At 34.1% G+C, this 23169-nt stretch overlaps 1 protein-coding gene across 1 annotated transcript in view; it reads right to left on the bottom strand.

The window, feature by feature from the left end:
• Positions 1-23169, bottom strand: part of LOC101277958 (protein piccolo) — a 232628-nt gene that overhangs the window by 86580 nt on the left and 122879 nt on the right. Inside the window, exons 10-12 of the mRNA XM_049714695.1 lie at positions 5464-5572; positions 4858-4925; positions 3574-3788 (exon numbers count right to left, since the gene is read on the bottom strand). Coding sequence (XP_049570652.1) covers positions 3574-3788; positions 4858-4925; positions 5464-5572 — 392 coding nt within the window. The remainder of the gene's footprint in view (positions 1-3573; positions 3789-4857; positions 4926-5463; positions 5573-23169) is intronic.

Below are 23169 nucleotides of genomic sequence, written 5' to 3'. Positions count from 1 at the left end.
ATTTTCTAAATTAACTGAAGAACATATGCTATATTTTTAAATATTATATTACCTGACTCAGGAACATGTGAGTTTTAGACAACTGCTTGATATTTCTCTAATCTCTCAATATCAATTTTCTTAACATTGCAGAATTTAGAGAACAAATAAAAGTATTGCTTTTTATGTATACTACACGTTGACTGGCCAAGAAATATCGTTAAATTCATTCATTCATTCAGCAAAAATGTTTTAAGAAATTCAGTACCAGCTAAATGTTGATGATAACCCCCCCAAAAGATGAATAGGTGGTAGTACCTTTCTTCAAGAGTGTTAACATCTATTGACTATACATTTCTATATATATATAAAATCTCAAAAATAACCAGATTTGATTATTATTACTACTAATAAGAGTTAAAAAGGAATATACCAATGCTGTCCAGTAGAATATAATGTGAGCCACACAGGTTATTTGAAATATTCTAGTAGTAACATTAAAAATATAAAAATAAATGGGTGAAATGAATTTTTACTGACATATTTTATTTGATCCAAATCATTGAAAATATTATCATTTCACGATTAAATCAATATAAAAGTTGTAATGAGCTATTTTACATTCTTTTTTTATACTAAGTCTTTGAAATTTGCTGTGTAATTCACTTTTACAGCATATCTCAATTAGGACTAGCCACATTTCAAGAGCTCAGCTGTCACATGTGGCTAGCAGCTACTGTCAGGGACAGCGCAGCTCTATAACTCTTTATCTTAGCAAAACTTCTATAAAAACTACATAGGCCACATTCCTGGCACAGAAAAGAATGACCACATATCATAAAACCTGCTCATATTATTTCCTTGATGTTTGTCCTACAATACCTGTTTTCATCTTCTACTCATTACCAAAAAAGTTAACATATTACAAAACAATTATATTTTGTACCCCCATAATATTACAGAGACTCACAGGTGCCACTGACGTTTTAATTTAATTTTAATTTATTCTGTTACGGTCTATGCAAGCTACTCTACCATGCACTTAGGGAGCTAGAAGAAGCAAGAAATGGTTCTTGGTTCTCAATGAGTTTGCAGCCCATTTGGGAGGATAAAATAAGGAGACAAGTAATTATAATCAAGATACAAATTGTCTTAGGAGGTACATAAAGCATCTGGCACTTTGGATGGAGGGAAGGAGGAAGGAAGGATAACTTCTGACTTAAGGAAGGATTAGAATACGGAAAGACGTTGTGGAGGAAGGCTTCCTGTTATTTTATTTTCACTTATCACTGGCTCTTTATTTTCCACAGATTGTAAAAGCCATACATGGCATGTAATGTCTTCCAGTTTACAATCTTCTAGGCTTCTCCTCTATTTCTTACCCCTACATCTTTTGTACACCTATGTCCTAAGCATACAATTTTCTGTTTCTGAGATTTTCTTCATGTTGCATTCTCTTCTTTGGATGTTGGTTCCTTTCTCCCCTTTACCAAACTAGTTCATTAGCTAAATGCCAGCTTTTCTAACCCCACTCTCCTAAGAGTGCTCCGTGTACTTCTTAATGACCACCAACATTACAGCTTTACTAAATTTGTTTATATATCCTCTTCATCTATATGTAGATCAGCACTTTTCAAATTACAAGGGGCACCACACTCACTTGGAGAACTTATTAAAACCCAGGTTGCTTGGTCCCATCCCTGGGGTCTCTGATTCAGAAGGCCTAGGGTGGGATCAAGAGTCTGCATTTTTAACAAGTTCCTAGATGATGCTGGTGCTGTTAGACTGGGAGCACGCTTTAAGAACCACTCATCTACGTAGTACACAGGGAAGGATTTTACCCCTCCTTGTATCTTGGGTACCAATTATGACCCGTGACACTGAGGTGGCATCCAAAAACGTCTGTGGAAAGTAGGAATGAGTTTAAAACCCTAATAAATAGAGTACTTATTAGCAAGGCTATTGTAAAGATCTGACAACATTAAGCTTATGGTGATAATCTTCTAAGGAAAACCATTGACCAGGCTCTCTTAGAATGAGCAGGACAGGGTCTTAGACAGAGGTAGAGAAGCTGACATTCCTGGGAGCAGGGCTTCATTTTCGACAGGACAGTGATCCAATCAGAACATGGTGTCACAGATCAGATAGTTGTAGGGTAGTTTAAGAGGAAGGAAAAGAGACTGGTGAGTGGAGTGACCAGCAGTGAGTGCAATACTGTTGGCCAAAAAAATAATGCTTAGCTAAAGAAGTTGGCAAGTTCAGAGAACATAAAAAATTATTAAAGACTTATTAAAAAAGTAAAATTCACAGGATTAAGATTCAGTGAATGAAGATAAAAGAAGAGGCAAATGTCGTATATTTGTACTTAATTTTCTGGGAGGATGGTGATGTCAAATGCTGAAATAAAAAATATCTGGATGACAGACTTATAGAACTACAATGTGCTTGGTGTGAAAACTTTGCTAGCCAAGTCTGTCATGTCTTTAGTTCTACTGTGTGGAGATACTGAGAAAGGAATCAGAAATGGTATCAGTGTGTAACTCCAGAGACAGGGTGCCTCCACGAGGTAATTCTTCAAAATTAACACATGTGGTAAAATACAGTTGTGTTAAAATTTATTTTGAAATTGAGTCGATCCTTGAACTTATTCCTCACAAAACCTTACTATACTTAGTTTGAAACAAGTCATTTTATGATGCAATGCTTAAGATCATCCTACCATTCTTTTTTGCTTCTGAATAAAAGGGTTTTTTTAGTGACATCTGCTGTGTTTTTACACTTAGTAGAAAAAACTTTATTTTCTGAAGTCTAGTCAACTTATCCAACCACAGCCTGTCCTTCCTATATATCTCAACATATAAAGAAAAAATCTTATTTGTGGTTAAACAAACAAACAAAAAACCTTTTTAAATGTATTTATCAACCATCAAGAGAGTTTCTCTATTAATAATCAAATCTATGGGGGAAAATCACAAATTGTCTATATTATCATCTGATTTTATAAAGTTAAAAAATTAATTCATGTTTTCTTTTAATTCCCCAGTAACTCCAAAATAATAATGTTAGAAACGTTTGTTCTAAATGAAGAGCTGCATCAAGAGAAAATTTATTACTACGGAATTCGGGATAAATTTCAAAATGGCAATACTATATTACTGGCTTTCCTTCTTTCTTGTTGTCCTAAATTATCATCATTTCTTTGTCTGTTTTACCTTCTACTTAAGTTACAAAATCTATTGTAATGTATATCTTGTGTTTCCAAAAAGATACAAAGATATATTTGATATACAGAGGCTCAGATTTGTGTAACAACAACAAAGAAAAAGACCATGAAGCATTAGAGACATTTTTCAAGTTCCCCATAATAATAACTGCTACAATATTTTAAGAGATGTAGAAATACATCATTTTGATACATCCTGATCAGTTATAAACTCAGAAATGGAAACATTTTTTGTTTGTTTCAGTAGATCATTAGGAAAGGAGAAATCACATGAAAAACACCTTAGGAAATAATATTGTATTTCCTATCTCCTAGTCTGAATAAGGAGCTAGAAAATAAGTAACTTGGAGGTTGCATTGGACACTTCTCACCTTGCTGCTGCTGTGTTTCTTTTTGCTCACTGAGGGTGACCCTGGTTGCCCAGGGCTGGGAACAGAACTGGATCCTGCTGATGTAGGACCTGAATGAACGTGAGATCCTTTTTCAACGACGGACGACAGAACCAGTGGTGACTGCTGTAGCGAGACCTTCTGGAGCTCTGCAGCCAACTGCTTAGGATCAACCCCTGGGGATTTTGCTTTATCCACTGCAACAAAATGAAATGGCTTCACACAGTCTCAGTTTCATAGGTACTTAATACCATGGAACTTATCTGAGTTCTAGATAACAAAGTCATCTAGAACTTATAAAAGTTTTATAGTTACTTATAAAACAAGCTAAATTAAAAAAATACATGCAATTGTACCTTTATGAATCTATTTTTAAAGAAGTCTGGAAGCTTCAGAGAAAAGTGAAAGAATACTAAATCACAAAGGAAAATGGAGGTTCCTATTATATCTTCAGAAAAATGTTTTTAAATGTTTTATATAGAGAATTCTATGCATGATAAAATATTGTTTTACTCACTGGCATTTAATTTGCATGACTGGCTGTTTTTCCTTCTTGAAATCTTATATATCTATTTCTCTAAGCGAGAAATTTCAAAGAACATATTTACATTTACAGATGTATGAAAATTTCTATAGGCCTTGGCCTGTTCTGTTCAGTGCAATGACCCAGCCTCTTAGAAATGCTGACTACAACATAGGAAGTGCCCAATAAATATTTGTTGAACAAAGCTATAGCGAAACTTTTAGTCTTATAAGTGATTTAAATGTATAGACTGTATTTGTTATCTAAGAGATAAATCTACCTCATCATGTAGTTATGAAATTATATGTTGAATTTTATTTATCATAAAAGGCAATCAAAAGGTTTAGGAGTAAGTGTTCCAAAACCAACTGCTAAAAAAGAACCAGTATCATCTAAAAATTATATAGGACCCCAAACAAATGGCTCCATGGATTACTTTCATACAGTGAATTGAATTTTAAAGAATTAAAAATATAAACTCTCACAGTAAGAATTTCATATGAATTTCTTTAATGGGTCTAACATGTAAATATGTGTTTTCCTAGAACGCTAAAAGTGTAGTTACAATGCTTTTGATTTTCTTTATGATTACATAAATATATAAACATGTCTATAAATTTATTTTTGCCTATATCTATGTATATGTCTATGTCTTCATCTACAGCTACATCTGCCTCTACAATTACTCCTCCATTTAAATCTACATCTTTACCCACAGTTGGAAGCAGACTGCTTTCACTTACCAGCTTTTGGTGGTTCATGAAGTTCTAGGTGCTGGGGATTTTCAGAATCTGATAGCATACTGAGGTCCCTAAAAATTAAAACAAAACAAAAAAAATTAAGAAAGCAACTGAGGAAGTCTGAGACAAAAGGCCTTTTTTCCCAACTATGCTGAATATATTTTTTCAGTAGGTAAATGAGAAGTGGTTAATGATATAAAGCAATTTCAAAGCATGCTCACCCTTCTAACCAAATCTATATTTGCAATGCTGTTAAAAGTCAGCTGATAAAAATGATTATTTAAGGTGAAATCTTTATGGATTAAATATAAGTTCATTTTGAAATACTGTACACATCCATGAAATCTAAATGGGTTTAGGCTTTCATTTAAATGACGCATGTTTCAATAAAAGCATGAAAGGGGACATAATCAGAAACAAAATTAGCTGGATTCTTTCTATGCTTTAGACTTTGATTCTGAACACAAGAAATCTATAAAACTTGTATTCACTTCATGTTCTAATTACAGGAAATCTTGCTGACTGGCAAAGGTTCCACCTTAACAATTTTAAATTAAAAGAGACATGAATAGCCAAAAAATGGAAACAAAAAGATGGGGAAAAACTCACAGTCTTACACATATTTCTGCTTCCCCACTTTGCTGACTAATGATACTCTGCACTTCTTCATATGTTTTGGAAGTTAAAGGAATTCCATTCCATTCCAATACTTGCATGCCTACAAAGACAAATTCAAGTATAAAATAAAAAAGGTGTGCTGTCTCATCTGGGTCCACAAGGCACAGAAGACATTGCTTTGCATTTAAAAACCAACTCAGCACACCATTTCAGAGAACATCAAAGTTCTCTGGAACATTAATATCAAAATCATATGAAGTTTGATTTCATCAACTTACCTGAACATATAAAATATGTCAAACAGAACATGCAAAACGTTGCTCTTGAAAATCTATTAAATAGTATCAAACACATGCATTTTGTTCACACTGCTTTAAAGAAAACATTCTTGACTGTATATTGCTTAAACCAATTTTGTGTGGGAAAAAAATAATTGCAACCACCAATATAATTTTTCCACGGGCAACGAGCAACTAGAAGAGTGTAAACTTCCATTCTATTGCAGAATAGGAGTGGTAGAAAAAAGTCATTAGGATTTTGTTGCGAAGCTCCCTTTAAGAAATTGTTACAGCTTCAACTTTGCTCAAATAAAAAAGATTCCCATGGTGTGTGTTTTTCTTCGCTGCATGCAAGACAGTCCTGAGTAGAAGCAGCAGAAATGTTATACAGAGGGCAGCGTCATGGGTGTGTGTGTGTGGCCTGTGCAATAGTATGCCCTGTGCTCAGCAGGGCCCCATGCTTGGTTTAATGCTTTGCTACTGCCATCTTGAAATTCTTAATACTGTTTGAACAAAGAGTCCTATATTTTTATTTTGCACTGGGTCCCATAAATTATGTTGCTGGACTGGTTACAGAGCATTTCATGCTTCCTCTCTTCCTAGAAAGGTAATTTTCATACAAAAAAGTAGTAGCATAATTAATATTTCAATATTTTACATTTAGTATTTTTGTCCATTTTATATGAGCTGTCAAATAATTTTGGGAACGTATTTGGCACAAATCACATGGTCCTAATATGTAGCTATGCGGGCTAGATATAAATTCGATGAAACCATCCAGAGTTATAGTGCCCAGATATTTGTGAATGCTACCAGCTTTACCTGAGAAAAAAATACCTGTATGCCATGACTAGGTTATAATTTAAATAAAAAGAAATACTTGTTGACAATTAGGTTTTCAATGAGCTTCACAGATGCCAATGTGAAATTCCCTATTACTCACTATTGGCTTCCATGGGAAATTCTCAGCATGGCATGACTGGGTCTTTAAAAGTTTTAATGATTTTGATATACATTGGAAAGCATATTACCAGTTGCAAACAAGTAAGGGAAGTTCTTTTACTATTGGGAAATGGCAAAAGAAGTCCATAAAAATGCCCACAATAACACAAACAAGAATGACTTTTCTATAACTTACTCCAAGAAAACTTTATCTTCAGATGGGCCTTAGGTTTATTTCAACAATCCCAGGCTGTTGTACACATAAAATGAGAAAATTACATAAAAGACAGTGATAATACCACTAAAGAAAAATTTAGAGCTGAAAGAGGAAAAGCACACTGAAAAACACACTTTTTCTTAGTCACAAGAAAGAGTACATTTATGAACAGATGATTCTGAATTGAAACAAATTAATAGCGCTATAATTCAGAAATTGCATTGTCATTTTTCTGCAGGAGCAAATTCTATGAAAGGAAATAGCTGCATAATCTTCATGCTTCTTCTGTTGAATTTACCTGTTCATTTTTCACATCTTAAAGGGGCAAACTTATAAAACATATTTAACCAGTGAAATGAATAAATGCTTCTAGTTGTAAACAGGAAAACTATTTAGACACATTAATAAAACTGATGAAAAATACAGATAACTAGGATCTTAACCTAGATATATACCTGAGATCATGAACTACATGATTTGCTCTGTCCTAAGATATACCAGCTGAACTTCTTTTTCCCTTACTGAGTTTCCCACTAGCACTGGGGCAGTACTGCAGTTCAAAAGATTTTGCCAGTTCTTTTATCCTTTTATTTTTGGTTTCAATGGTGAGAATGCGATCTATAGGGAATGTGACTTGAACACAGTTCCCTTTCCTCTGCCTCTCCAACTTCCTACAAATCCTACAAGAACCACAGTAAAATAACCAAGTGAATATACAAACTACTTTTAAATTCATAATATGGCTTTTAGTCATTGTGAGAATTAAGTACTCTTAAGTATGTGTCTTCAAATATGATATCTTTGAAAATACTTTAATTGTAAAATCTTATAAACTATTTTAAAATGCATGCAGAAATTGTTTGATCATACTACACAGAAACCAAGGTAGTATTTTACCATTTCAATGATTTGAATGTAAGCATATTCAATCTTAAAGAAACTTTTTACTCTGATTTTGGTTTAGAAATAATTCCCGGAACACAGTGAACACATGAATGGTTTTATCTATTATTTAGCATTATGAGCAAACACATTTTCTTTATGTTGAAATTATATCAACATGTATGTTAACCAGTTGTTCAAGTTTGAGATTGCATAGATGATACTTCAATTATATCCCTAGAAAGTGCCTCTTCTAATAACTTTTAATAGGAAAACTAAGATAATATGAATTTTTTTGAATGTGCAACAGTCATGATAGAATTAGCTGCTCAAAGTCTTACACCTAATAGGTTATTAAAAACTGAAAAAAGACAATAATCAGGTAATTTTTGAATTCTAAAAACATCAATCACTATAAAACATTCTCAAATATGTGTTTTTATAACTTCTGGGATTACTGAATTTCATATGTTTCTCAAATTGGCAAAAGCTATTCTTATCTTTACAATTCAGAAGTTCATGTATGTTATTTCTCTGTCTATAATATTTACCATTACTGCAAAAACATCTTCTGTATTAAAATTATTGCATTAACAGTCAAAATCTTATAAGTTAATGTATATCCAAACATATATCACACGAAAGCTCATGTCTTTTATTTATTCCACAAATATTTATGTGGCAGGCACTACACAATTCATCACCTTTGTGATGATCCCCACCTATGTATCTACTATTTTATGCTGTTATAAAAATTAATAAAAATGATACTCTACTAGAAAAAGCAGAAGTATCTTGGCAATTCGTAAAATGAAGATTCACAGAGAAGGAAATTCAAAAGTGTTTTAAGTATATGAAGAAAAGCCCAGACTCATTAGACATTAGAAAGTTCAAATCAAAGCAATAATGATGTATTACTTAACGCTCATCATATTGAGGAAAGTTTGAAAGCCAGAAAATACAGCATGTTGACCAGGATATGGGATTTAGGGGACCTTGACTTCAAGAGAGATTATAATTGCTTGGAGGTTTTTTAGCTTTATCCCCACTCTATGATGTGAGAATACTATGACTGTTAGGGTGAGAAAAAACAACTGCTCATTTACAATTTATAAACATGTAATTATTTTAATGGGAATGCAGACAAATGCAACCACTCTAGAGTGCAGTGTGGCAGAACGTCGTTAAATTAAGCATATGTACACCCTAGGACCCAGAAATCTTCTTGACTTTCTATTTGTGTGGAGGTGGTAGTATCAGGAAAAATGGACAACGAGAGCTTATTAAATACGCATGATGGAAACACTTTGCAGTTTTAGGAAAGAGACCATACCAGGTGTTAACACCAAAGGGCAGATCCATCTTAAAATCATCTGCCGAGTAAAAACAAGTGAGAAACAGGATCTGATCTATAGGGCAATGACATTTATGTTCATTAAAATGATATTCACACATACTAACATTATATATCATACAAATAAACAACAGACCATTACATAAATTATCATGGTTTTTCATGGAGGGAAGAACAGATAGGAAAAGAAAGTGAGATAAAAAGAAAGAAACGAGTTAATAAATGAATGAATAAACAAACAAGCAAACAGCCCCCCCCCCACCACACACACAGAGGAGGGGACCTCATGGGAACCAACAGGGCTGGTGTGCTGTGAAATGAGAATTGGATGCAGCTGAGATAAAAAACCCCACAAAATAATTTTAAAATATGCATATAATAAATTATTATAATTTATCCTTTTTTCCACTGATATTATTAACTATGACTCTAGATTAATTTTCTAAATTTGGACATCTGCTCTCAATAACCCTCTATAAACTAGCAGCAGTAGGAAAAACTCAGCTGAACTGGTTATCTGCCCTGGCTTTCTAAATAGCAAACAAACCCTGCAAGTGATTTTCAGGAGTCCAATACATTGTCCCCAACAGTTATACTAATTACTCATTCATTTTCAAGTTAGGCAATGTTAGTATAAGAGAAATGCATAGGTAGATGGATTTTATTCTTTTTCAAAACTACATTTTAAAATATTTTACAATTTTAGCCTATTTATACATTAATATAAAAGAAAGAAAGAAAGAAAGAAGGGTGGAAAAAGAAAGGAAAAAAGAATGGAGGGAGGTAAAGTTAAAAAAAATAGTATTTGAGTAGTGTCTTGCTTATTTACAGATTAAAGGAGATGTCCTCAATTATGATAAGATGTTCAATACTGTACACCTGAAACACTTTAAAAATCAGCAAGGTATGGCTTGCATATATAAATTCTCAAATGAAATTTACATATTACAAAATTATGACATTTTGAATATAAAAAATTATCTAGGAAATATCAAAGACTACTGTTGAACTGTCTGAGCTTACCCACAGTTTTTTTTTCCTAGGTCTGAGTCTACTGAAAATATTTAGAATTAATGACTTCCACACTTCAGATGTAAAACAGATATGCCTCCATTCATTAAAAAAATTGTAAAGAAAACAGATGATCATATATTTTGCAGTATTAATGGTCAATAATAAAAGGGTCATTGAAGGAGGATTACATGAATGAAATGTCTTGCAAAGGCATGTCAACTAATTCATAGACTCATTATAAAGTAAGCAAGATCTGTATAGAGGTGCTAGTTTTAGTCTTTTGTACAATATATTAGAGAAGTGAAACATGAAGTGACATGACTTTTCTAACATCACACAGTTAGCTGATGGTAATGCAGAAATATGAACTCCATTTAACTCTCAGGCCAATGCTACTGTCAGTAAAGAGGAAAACTCATTCAAATTATGCTAACCAAAACAACATAGTAGCTCACCTGAATATAAACAATGTTCAAATGTGTAAAACCTAGCACAAAGAACACATATATTATCTATACTGACATATTTAACCACAATAAAGAAAGATAACTCAGAAATTATTTCATTATCTATATGACAATATTATTTGAAGATTTGGGCATGCAAAAATTGAAGATCTTATTGAACAAACAGAAAGTTGTTGTGGGATATATCATTTTATGGTGGGTAAACAGTGACCATTAGGAAAGCTGATTGGTTTTCTCATCTCTTTTCTCCACTTCACTCCCAGAAGGGAAACCAATTTCACATTTCTACAGGCACAACGATGGGAAATTAGGCTGAGGCCCGCTGGAAGGGAAAATAACGTAGGAAGGATTGTTCAATATCACTAATCATCAGGGAAATGCAAATCAAAAGCACAATGAGACATCATCTCACACCTGTTAGGATGGTTATTATTTAAAAAAACCCCAAACAAACAAACAAACAAAACCCCACAAAAGACAATGAAAGTATTGGTAAGGAAGTGAAGAAATTGGAACTAGTGTACTCTGGTGGTTGCAATGCAAAATGGAGCAGCCACTATGGAAAACAGTATGAAGCTTCCTAAAAATTAAAAGTAGAATTACCACATGATCTAGCAATCCCACTTCTGGGTATTTATCCAAAAGAACTGAAATCAGGATCTTAAAGAGTTACCAGCGCTCCTATGTTCTCTGCAGTGCTATACACAAGAGCCAAAATGTGGAAATAACCTAAATATACATTAACAGATAAATGGATAGAGAAAATATGGTTTATAAATATTAAGGAATATTATTCAGCCTTTATTGTTCAGCATTCAGGAAATCCTGTAATATGAGGCATGAATGAACCCTGAAAATATTATGCTAAGTGGAATAAACCAGTCACAGGAGGACGAATACTGCTTGATTCCATCTATATGAGGTATCTAAAATAGTCAAACTCATAGAAGCAAAGAATAGAATGGTGGTTGCCAGGGCCTGGGGGAGAGGGAAATGGGGAATTTCTTATTAACTTGTATAAAAGTTCAGTTATACAGGACAAATAAGCTTTAGATATCTGATAAATAACATTGTGCTTTTAATTAACAATACTGTATCGTACACTTAAAAACCTATGAAGCGGTTTTTAAGTTTCAATGTTAAAAGTACTAAACAGAATTTTAAAAAGAAAAAAAGAAGAATGTAGGGTGAATGAAAGGAAGGGGAGGTAGACAGTTCTAGGGAGAAGATCTCCCCCAAGGTTGCAAGGGCAGTAGAGAGCAGTATCCTGCTCACTTATATTATCCAGGGAAGATGGCATTACCTAAAAGAACAATTTCTGTACGGTGCCATTAGAAAACTTGACCTTAGATTTGGTGGCTCAACCTAGGCAGCATTACTCTCGTGAAAATTTGGTCACAGTTTAAAGGAGCCACCCACTGCCAAGGAAGCATGCAGGCTTGGACACTGCTCTCAATGCGGTGTGGGTCAAGGTACAGAGGCCCAACCCCCAGTGTTCTAGAATGTGTAAGAGCCTCACTGGGAATTTCCCCAGTGCTCGTGGGGCAGGCAACGTCAAAAAATTGAAGTGTTTCAACTTCTCACCAGTAGATGAAGGGAAGATTGGAACTGACTACATTTGATTTACAGAAAAAGTCATACGTTTCTTACACTCCAGTATAGGTGTTGCAAATTCATGCTTTTTAAACAGTTAAGGTAAATAGGGGAATATATCCATGATTTGTGGGTCCAATTTGAAGAAGATTATCGTGATAGGATTCTGTTTCTAATCACTCTGACCACTAAAATAATCTATTATTCCAGTTCAATATTTCCTGGAAGGATTGGTACAGATACCAAAGTCACTCTATGGCTACAGTTTATGGTGTTTAGAATTAGATATGTTACTTGAAACAGGCTACAACAGAATGTGGCTGAATAAGGCAGGAAAGGGGTTATGCATAGATTAGTAAAATTTTATTGACCCCCCCCGAAAATAATATAACATGTGGAGATATCCAATGATAGGTTTGTGATGCTATCATCTCATTTAAAATAGGGTGCAGTTCATAAATTTATAAACTTTTCTCAGTTTAATTTCCCTATTTATTTTGTTAAAATACCCAGAATGGATGTTTTCTATTGACTTTCTAATTAAATGGCATGAACAGATTAATGTCATCAAATCTAAAGGATATCATGACCAGCTAACAGTAACAGATTAATCCAAAATGCACTCATGATTATATATAGAGATACAGAGTTGGGTTAAATGGACATAGGAAGCTAGGGAAAATGACACAATTGTGCATGAGAAATGCTTGTCTTAACTGGTGCCTCCTCTACTTGCAGTATCCCTAGCGAACCAGCAAGGATTTTAACTTTAATTATGTTCTTAACCTTTTTTGATACTCATGTGTTCTGTACTATTCCCTTTATAAAGTTATTTAAATGTATCCCACTACTCAGACAATGGATTTTAACATAAAATATCATCAATTTATACCAGGAAAAGTGTTTCTTAATAAATACAGGAAACGTTTGAACCAGTGGCAAAATCATCATCCTCTCCACTGAGCATATATATAGAAGATACAAATTCCACTTCATAACATTATTTGACAGACAAAATGCGCAGAGCTTTGCTTTGACTTCTGAGTTGTAACTTTAAATCATGTGCAAAATTGGACAAAAAGGAAACTATGTTTTGAAAAGTAAAGTTATAAAAAGAAATCTCCCAATCAAAATTTAAGAGCAAAAAATTCCAATATACTATTCTAGAGTATAAGAAAATACATTTTTTTTTTACAAAGAAGGAGAGTTTTTTAAAAAAATCATAACCTAAGTACTCATCACTAGAAATATTACAACATGGTCAATTTCTGTGCATAAAAATGTTGTTTTTATATTTTGCTTATTTTGAGCCAAAGACACTATATAATTATTATGAATGGTATAATCAAAACTAAAAGAGTGAACTTTAAATACATAAATTCTTTCATCATTTGAAGAGTTAAAGGATAGAAATAAAACAGAGAAGTCATTTCAAACAATAAAAAATCAATAACCATTTTATCAGCCTAAGAGAAACTTTACAAAAATAAAATGAATTATGTGTTAAGTTACTTCATAAGAAGTGCCAGTATTCTATTAACATCATGAAGAAGAACTAGCAAATAATTCACTTTGGCTGGATGGATGTTCAACACATAACAAATGCTATTTGATGGTAGAATTCTATTCAAAAAGTTCTCACAGTAAACAGAATGTAATTTCAATCTCTATATATAATATAGTATATACAACGTATTACAATTATTGATTTTTCCATTAATAAACCAGAGTTGTTTAAGAAGACACCTTAACAGCAATATCTGTCAAATAATAGAGAAAAAACTCAGCTATTTTCCCTCCAGCTCTTTAAAATTCACGTAGAGAAATGATCTCCTCTAATTCAGAAGCAAACATGATTAACAATCACAAAAAATAATGGTAACATATTTTAGATGAATTACACAAAACTTTCAGATGTATACCATCTAATTATAAGAAGTCTTTCTGATTAAAATGAATAAAATTAGATCTATTTCACTTATGTTAATCGTACCAACATGGGACTTCATTGTTGTTTTTTTACGAAGTTATTTTGACCATTTTTTCTCATTGTATCTTTACAGCACTTCAGTAAAATAGGTAGGATAAATGTAACTATTACTATGTTTACAGATCTGAAATCTGTTTTAGAAATTATACTGAGTGGTAGTTCAAAAAGCCAGGACTCCTGATTCCTCATCTACGTTCAAGAATATTAGCATTCTGAGGGTTTCATTTCTGTTTAGGTTGTATGACTTCTATTAAAGAACGTATATTTATTGTATTAATTAAAATAAGATTTAAGACTTGAATGTTAAATGCTCTGTAGGTCTGTTATATTATGTAGAGATTTAAGTTTTTTAAAAAAATGGTGAAGTACATTTTGGCCTACTAAACTTGAATACTGCGTACAGGAACAAATGAATGAACATATTGAGGTCATTTTCACTGAGCTGAAATTTAATACACATGTTGTATTAGTATTTATAGATATATGATATAATATCATTTATCTCCACATCCCCTGTTTCCACCTTGGTCTGAATAGCCACATTTCATGCCTGGATTATTTCTACAGCATCCTAACTGCTCTCCTTCCTATTCTTTACTCCTTCAAACTGTTCTCCTTATAGCAGTCAGAGTGATTTTATTTAAATGTCATTCAGCTTGTGTCAGCCCAGTGCCTTCTCATTTGACATTAATAGAAGCTGAAGTCCTTACACTGACCTAGAAGATGCTACCTCTGTTACTTCTGTTATTCTGTTACATCGGTTACTTCTCTGCCGGAAATTCCTGCTTTCTTCTCTCTCACTCACTGCCAGCCATGCTGGCCTCCCTGCGGTCTTATTATTCCTGGCACACACCAGGCAGGCTCTTGCTCTGGGCCTGTGCCCTTTTCATTCCTCTGCCTATAATACCAATAACTCCAAGCTCACTCCTTCCTCTCCTTGGGGGCTTTCCTCATTTTTTGCCTTCTTGGCGAGGCCTTCCCTGACATCCCATCTAAAATTTCAACCCTACCTTCCTATTTGGCATATCCACTCTCCTTGTTATCTTTTTCTCCTTAGCACTTATTACCACTTATTATGTGATACTTATAAGTAGGTTTTACTTTCTGTCTCACCTACTGAAATGTATGGTCCATGTTTTCTTCATTCATAACCCACAGGACCAAGAGAGGTTGCTCTATAGACCATGTATTTACAAACACACACACACACACACACACACACACACACGTGCGTGCGTGTGCGCACACGTGCTAGAACTTAGAAATCTCAAGCACCATACCTGACAGTGACGGGGATCTAGTAAAAACTAGAGAGTAAAAGAAAACAAAGGTAGTCTAAGAGGAAAAAAAAGCAAATTTATTTTTTTCCACCACTCTCAGTGTAACTTAGTATATATATGAAAAACCTGTAGTCTGATATGAAAATCTGCATTCCCACAGAATATTCTTTCTGCTCCAGCCTCGTCACTATATCTGGAACATGGCTGTACTCCATCACTATAAATAAGTAAAATATGAACTATGTAAAAAATTAACCAATGAAAGAAATAAAAGTCTAAAAAGATCTGTTTCAGTTCCTGGAGAGTTCTTTGCCCTCAGGAGCTTACAGTCTGTTCTTAGACATTACCTCAAAGTTACCTGGAATTCTCTGGGAGGGGAGGAGGCATATCTGTAACCCACACTTAGTTATGGTACTGGTTCTGACAGAAGCCTGCAGAATCAACCAATGTATTCTGCATTTCTATATTTCTCTTACTGAAACTAGAAGAAAATACACATTGTCAAAAAAGTTATTAAATAATCGGTTTTCTTTCCGTGAATACATCTTTCTCCTAGTTCTTCAGGTTTATTTTATATTTTTGTTCATTCAGACCCTGATCAAACTTTTCCTCCACAGTCAACATCTTCTATCCACTGCCCTTCTAGGCTGTAACCACCTTGAAAGCAAGGTGGAATTATAGAATGATAGAATTTTAGGATATACCTGTAGAGTAGTTACTGAAGAAACATTTTGACCCATTTGCATTCTTTATTATTTCCCACATTCCTGATATTCTCACCTCTACTCCTTCCTAAAACCTTCTTTCTGAACTCCCTTTTTATCACCTCCATCTACCTTGTCATATTACTGCTGCATACCAATAGGTTCTTACAGTTCCGCAGTAAGCACCTCAGTGTTCTCCCCCAATAAGAAACAATATCTCATGCAGGGATGAATTCAAGTATTGTAAGGCCTGAAGCTTATGCAATTTTAAGAAAACAGAGAAAATTATGAATACAAAATTGATACATGTGAATATTTGTTAAAAGGACAAAATAAATCACAACAAATTACAAAAGTTAAAAAGCTGACAAACGCCACAAACATCACATATGTTTTTTAACTTCCTGGAGCCTTGGAAGGGACGTGTACAGGTGAGGAAGGAGCCCTGAGACGTAAGGGTCATGATTTATCCATTCTGATTTCATTCCTTTCATTCTATGTAATTAGTCTCACTTCTTAATTCTAGGGCTCACATTTCCATCTTATGTAACATACATAACTTATTATAGCACACATACTACTGTTTTGCTTCCTCTTTCCACACCTTAGACTGTATGATTCTTCTCAAGGTTCAATCTCTCCGCATCTCTTCAACAGATAAAGTGTCTCAAAAGTATGCATTACAGAAGGGTCTTGTGGAGGGCCCCTTTCACTTAATGCTGAACACCCAGTGAGTTTCAACAGCCATAAAAAGGAGTTGATGAGAAAGATCAGTCCACACACTGGGTGCCAGACACCTGACATCTGACACCTACACCACGATTCTATTCACTAACAAGATATGCTTTCAGTGACTTACAGACCATGAGAGTTACATAAGCAGATATTCATTGTATGTATGTCCATAGACTTTAATCAGACATGAGATTAACAAATTGTTGATAAGAAGAAAAACTTAGAAGCCTTTTTATAAGACTAGCCAAAAGTATGGTTTTACGGTTAGGCGGTGATATATTTACATGGGACATGACTTAATCACTTCAGGTTTTAAATTTTTTAAAAATTTATTCAGGCCTAATAAATACCTAAAACGATATTCCATTATAGCAGAATACCTCTAGCAGATCAATGCTCCCTTACAGGAAGCCTGAACTTTGTGAGATTAACTGTCATCTATGAAAATAATTTCGTCTATCCTTAACAAAGTAGTTTCTTTAGTCTAGATCTTCATAGTTAACTAAGCATGAAAAATACATCAGCTCCTTTCATACTCACAGTTAACCCCATGAGATAGGTCTTGAAACCTCCTAACTGAAACATCAACCCATCCAGATGAGATAAAAGGAGACTCAGAGGACATAAACAACTTGCCTAACATCATGAGGATGACATTAATTCAGAGTCTTCTGACTTCAAATCTGTGCTTTTTCCATTAGGAATATTCCAAATCCCTGCAGTTCAGAGCTCAGACCTGACCATGGTCAATTATCTACGCATGTTCAGAGAGAGGGGACGGAATTCAAGCTTAAGTAGCACATACTATTCTTATCATCAAAGATCTCCAAAGTAAGTACCATCTTTTCACTACTTCTGTGAAATACTATATCAAACGCTATATTAAATGTTTCTGACACATTATTTGTAAACCTGATAACAATTGTGCAGCCACTATTATTATCCCGATTTCCCAAATGAGAACACCAAAGTACTAAAAGTTAAACGACTTATCCAGGCAAAAAGTAGCAGAGCTCAATCTAAATCCTGATGTGTCTGACTCTAAAAACATTCTCTTTATATAATGAAGACCTTGAAGCACTGGCTGTTTGAAGATTTTTTACAGCTATTAAAGACAGTTCAGCATCCTTGCTTCCAAAATAACAACTCCAAGTTCATACACACCAAAATGTAGCCTGTTATGGCATACTGATTAGACAAATCCAGAAATTTAAAAACAGAAACAACTGTTAATCATTAATCGGTATCGCTTGAACATACATATATATTTCAAGCTATACCACTCTTATTGACAAAAGCAATCAAATTAGGATATGGAGTATTATACATACTAAAAAATGTGTAAAAAAAAAGGGCAATTATTTCATTTTCTTGATGTCCCTATCGGAAATACTGACTCAAACATAATTTCCTCTGATTAATTTCAAAATAAATGGATAAAGAAGAGAAACATCTTTCTTTGTCCTGGCAATACAGCTAATCATTAATATGTAAGTATGCTATCACTGCATCTTAAAAATAGTATATTACAACCTACCAGTCCAGGTACCCACAATTTATATTCTTTCTTTCCAGAAGATAGTTTCCTAAATATTTTTTAGAAAAATCCTTGTATCAACAAGAAATATGATCTTGTGCCATGTGTACCTGACACACTATCTTGCAGGAATTCTGAGAAATCTCATGCTAATGACCAATCCGTACCTGGTAATCCCCCTGGAACAAGAATAAGGAAGCTCACTCATCTGTGTGGTGTGTTTCCTGGTCTCCAGCTTTGATCACTGCCATGCCATCTGTAACATATGCCAAAAAAGCATAAGCAGAAGTAGAGACTTTCTTGCCTCGGAACATTATCCTTTAAGTCACACAGGAGTGTGTCCTCTACTGGAATTAGCTCTTCTACCATAGTTCTTCAGGACAGGGAATTCCAGAGGCGAACTTCTAAAATCAAAACCACCATGCCAAAAACACCTAACCTCACCTCCACTCCAATCACTGATTCTCAAATATAAATCCAACAACATTTTCTTGCCCGAAACCCTGTCAGTTCATCTTTAAGAGGTGCTAACTAGCCGAATCAATATCCCCTACACCGAGACAACTAGAAACTGAGAATTTGGAAATATCCATGAACTAGAATTTATGCCACAGGTACATTTCCTCACAGAATAGCATATAGACAAACTAAGGTAAACTAATTTCCTTACAGGTCTACCTACTGGCCTGGGAGAAGGTAATTTTCCACATAGCTCTGGCTAAATCCTTAAGCAAACATTGTATATCATTGGTTTTAACTTTTTGCTCTCCTAGTCTATGTTCCTACTGATTCATTAAGAAGCTTCTTGAAGCTACATTCAGAGCTTAACACTATATTCCTATCTTAGCTCCAAACAGCATTGTCCAAACAAATATGATTTTATTATCAATAATAAAGACACAATTTATCTTCAAAATACTTCAACTAAATTGATTTTCAGCTGGAAAACCTAACAATATAAACAAATATCTGTTTTTGGTTCAATGGCTAAAATGTGTTTAGTTCTTATGGATTCACTGTTCTCTTATGAAAACTGTTGAAATATGAAAGGTATCATGCAGGTAATATATTTCACAATTATGATGTTATGATACACAATACTAGGGGGAAAATCATTTGGAGAATAATTTCAGAAGTCCAGCGATTAAATAAAGCTTAGAACCAATGATATGCACATAAAGGATTAGGTTTGGCCCATTATACTTCCTAAACAAACTTTTATTTTATTTATATTTTCTACTCTTCCTTTTCTGGAGATATAAAATTGTTGTAAGTTGATATAAAATGATACAACTTGTTAATAAGTCTAACAATTGCTATGTGTTAATTTTTTCAAATGTCCTAATGTATTTTATTGTATTGATTCAAAATACAATGATTAAATCTCTAAGAAGAACAAAGGTCCAGCATTGTGAACCCATGGAAGACTCAAAATAAAATTTTTTTTTTCTAAATTAACCTATACCTTCAATATAATCACTACCAATTTTCAACAGAGATTTTCCTGAAAACTGACAAGCCGGTTCTAGAATGTATATGCAAGACCAAAGGTCAAGAATTGTCCCAAGAGGATTTTGAATAACAACAGTATGGTAGATTACCTACCATATGTCAGGACTTAAAGTCATCATAATTACAACAGTGTGACGCTGATGTAGGGATAGACAAATAGACAAGCTAGAACAAACATCTCATAAAAGACCCACACATGTACAAAAAAATCAATATATGACAGATGGGGCACTGTAGATCAGTGGGCGCAACGATACACTCTTCAATAAATGGTGCACAGGCAACTGATTATCCATGCTGATGGGGGAGAAAACTAAAATTTCCAGTCAGAGCACGATAGACTAAAAATAACTTAATTCTGTGTCTATAAGGACATTATATAAAGAGTACGATTTCACAATTTTTAGAAGGAAATATAGGCTAATATTTGAAGACTTCAGGGCAAGGAGAATTTCCTAAATAATATAGAACATTTATAAAACTTAACAGAAATAAAACAAGCCAACTATGTTAAAATTTCAACTTAAAAAAAAAAAAAAGACACTAAAAAAACAAGCCACATACTGGGAAAAGATATTTACAGCCTACATACTTGACAAACGATTATAACCAGAATACATATTCTCTAAAATTCAATTTAAAAGACATAAACAATCCAAATAAAGAATAAGCAAAAGAACAAGCAAATCACAGATGAGGAAAACCCGAATGCTAACAAGATTAGTAACATATTATCATACTCAACATGACTGAAGGTAAGGTGAACGAAGAAATCAATGGCCTATCATTTCATATTATATTTGAAAAAGAAAATGTTGAGAAAGAGGAACAAGGATATAAAGGTATAAGAACACTAATTTACTACGGATGAATGTAAAAATAGCATAACACTTTGGAGAGCAACTTGGAAAAATCAACTACTGTTGAAGAAACCCCACAACGTTCTCCTATATTATTTAATAAGATAGTCACTATAACCCAGGAATTGAACTTCTTCTAAATTTTTTTGCACTTTTATTATAGAAGAAACTTCTGTACATGTGCAAAAGGAGACTAATTCAAAAAATTAATTACAGCGTTGTTGGAAATAGTAAAAAAAAAAAACTCATATATAACCGAAATAACCAGAGAATGTTTAAATTAAACTGTAGTAGAGACATACAGTAATAGAATTCTGTCCTGAAGTGAAAATAAATAACTAGAATGACATGTGTGTACATGTAGCTATTTTAGATAAACCATTTTAGATAAAACTCATAAACTCTGGAACTAAAAAAGTGGCAAAAATACATGTACAGTAAACTATCATTTATATAAAATTTCATAAACAAGCAAAATGAATCCTTATAAAATTTATGAATACATACATAAAACTATAAAGAAAAGCAAGTGAAGGGTAATCTCAAGTTAAGTCTAGTGGTTTATTTTGGGCGAGTAAGAGAGGTTTGGGAGAGGAGAGGTGACTACAGGAGGCTTTAATTGGTTTATAGGTACTTATCTCTCCTAAAAATATGAAACAAATAGGCAAAATGTTAAGACTTAAAACAATATGGTGAGTACATGGTTGTTTGCCATATTATTCTCTACAGCTTTTTTGTACACTCAAACACTTGTAATGAAAATTACAGGTCAGTGCCCAATTAACTGTTAAACTGCATACATCAAACCATGAATGCTGAGACGCTCCCTCTGCCCCACTTCCATCGGGGAAGGCAGAACAGAAGATGTGTGATGTGGAGCTGCGCATCCCAATAGATGAGAAATCTTATAAGGCAAATGTTTTTGTTTTTGTTTTTGTTTTGCGGTACGCGGGCCTCTCACTGCTGTGGCCTCTCCCATTGTGGGGCACAGGCTCCGGACGCGCAGGCTCAGTGGCCATGGCTCACGGGCCCAGCCGCTCCGCGGCATGTGGGATCTTCCCGGACCGGGGCACGAACCCACGTCCCCTGCATCGGCAGGCGGACTCTCAACCACTGCGCCACCAGGGAAGCCCCCAAGGCAAATCTTTTAAGGCAGTTTTCCTGATTGTGGAGGAGGCCCAGACTAAGGAAAATCACATCCACTTTCAACGAATTAGCAAACATCAAACCCTGACTTCCTGTGTTTACCGTGTAACGGAGAAATGCAACCACTGAGCTGCTTCAGTAAAATTTTCCAAGATTGAGAGCAAAGCTCACTCACCATTTAAGTGCAAATGAATCAGAAAGAGACGTGTCAGGGAGCAAACATTTCCATGTAGGACTTGCTATTTTGAGTTTAGATTTTAATTTCTAATTTAAAACTCATCTGTTTTGTGCCCTTCACCCTCTCTCCACCAGACAGCCAACACAAAGACTGGGAGATTCTGGACTGGTGAAGAACCCAGTAGACAACTGTAGATTCTGGGTTGTACTGGCAAAAACAGGATCTAGATATTGACAGTCAAGATAGCATCGTGAGTCTAACAGAAATACTACCAAGAGTTGTAATAAAGATTTATGTTTTAAGAGAAAATAAAGTAAATCTGGAAATCATAAATAACAAATTATATGTGTGAGTTATGTAACAACTGGACTCTAATAATCAGAGGATCTATAGTCACAGAGAGGCCTGGCTTAGCACTTGGCAAAACTTTGGGAGAATTAATAAATAATACAATTAATAAAAGTAAAATCTTAAGTCACATGCACACAGCTTTTAATGATTTCCCACTTTACCCAATGAAACAAACTGCAAAACTATTATTTCCAAAAATGATGATGACTTTAATGGCAGTCTCTGAGTTTATAAAATCACAGATGTAATTTTAGGTTCATTTCAGTTTCCTTTCTTGAATGGGTTTGCATTATATCTATTATTAATTTAGGTGCATGAACTTAAAAATGGTCATATAAGTTGCCAAATGCAAAGAGCATCACTTCATCACAGAGTGCTTCACTGAAATTGTACATAAAAATCATCCTGATTTGTAGCATTTGCTGATTTTCATGGTGTAAGGACAAAGAAGGGTATGAAATTTTATCTTTAAATTATTCGAGTATCTTTGTCAACTATATCAGGCAAAGTTACTGTTGCAAATTTTATCTTAAAATAAAAATAGCATATTCATTTCTTTCTGAAGTATGCTATTAGAAAGCAATCATATCACTCCCATCCTTACAAACAGGCCTCAATTCCTGTATCTTAACTAGACTGCAATACCAACAGAGTAGC

This window comes from Orcinus orca, chromosome 9, assembly GCF_937001465.1.
Source record: "Orcinus orca chromosome 9, mOrcOrc1.1, whole genome shotgun sequence".
In the NCBI taxonomy this organism is placed as follows: domain Eukaryota; kingdom Metazoa; phylum Chordata; class Mammalia; order Artiodactyla; family Delphinidae; genus Orcinus; species Orcinus orca.
The sequence above is the reverse complement of the archived record's forward strand: the minus strand, read 5'-3'. Positions and strand labels throughout refer to the sequence as shown.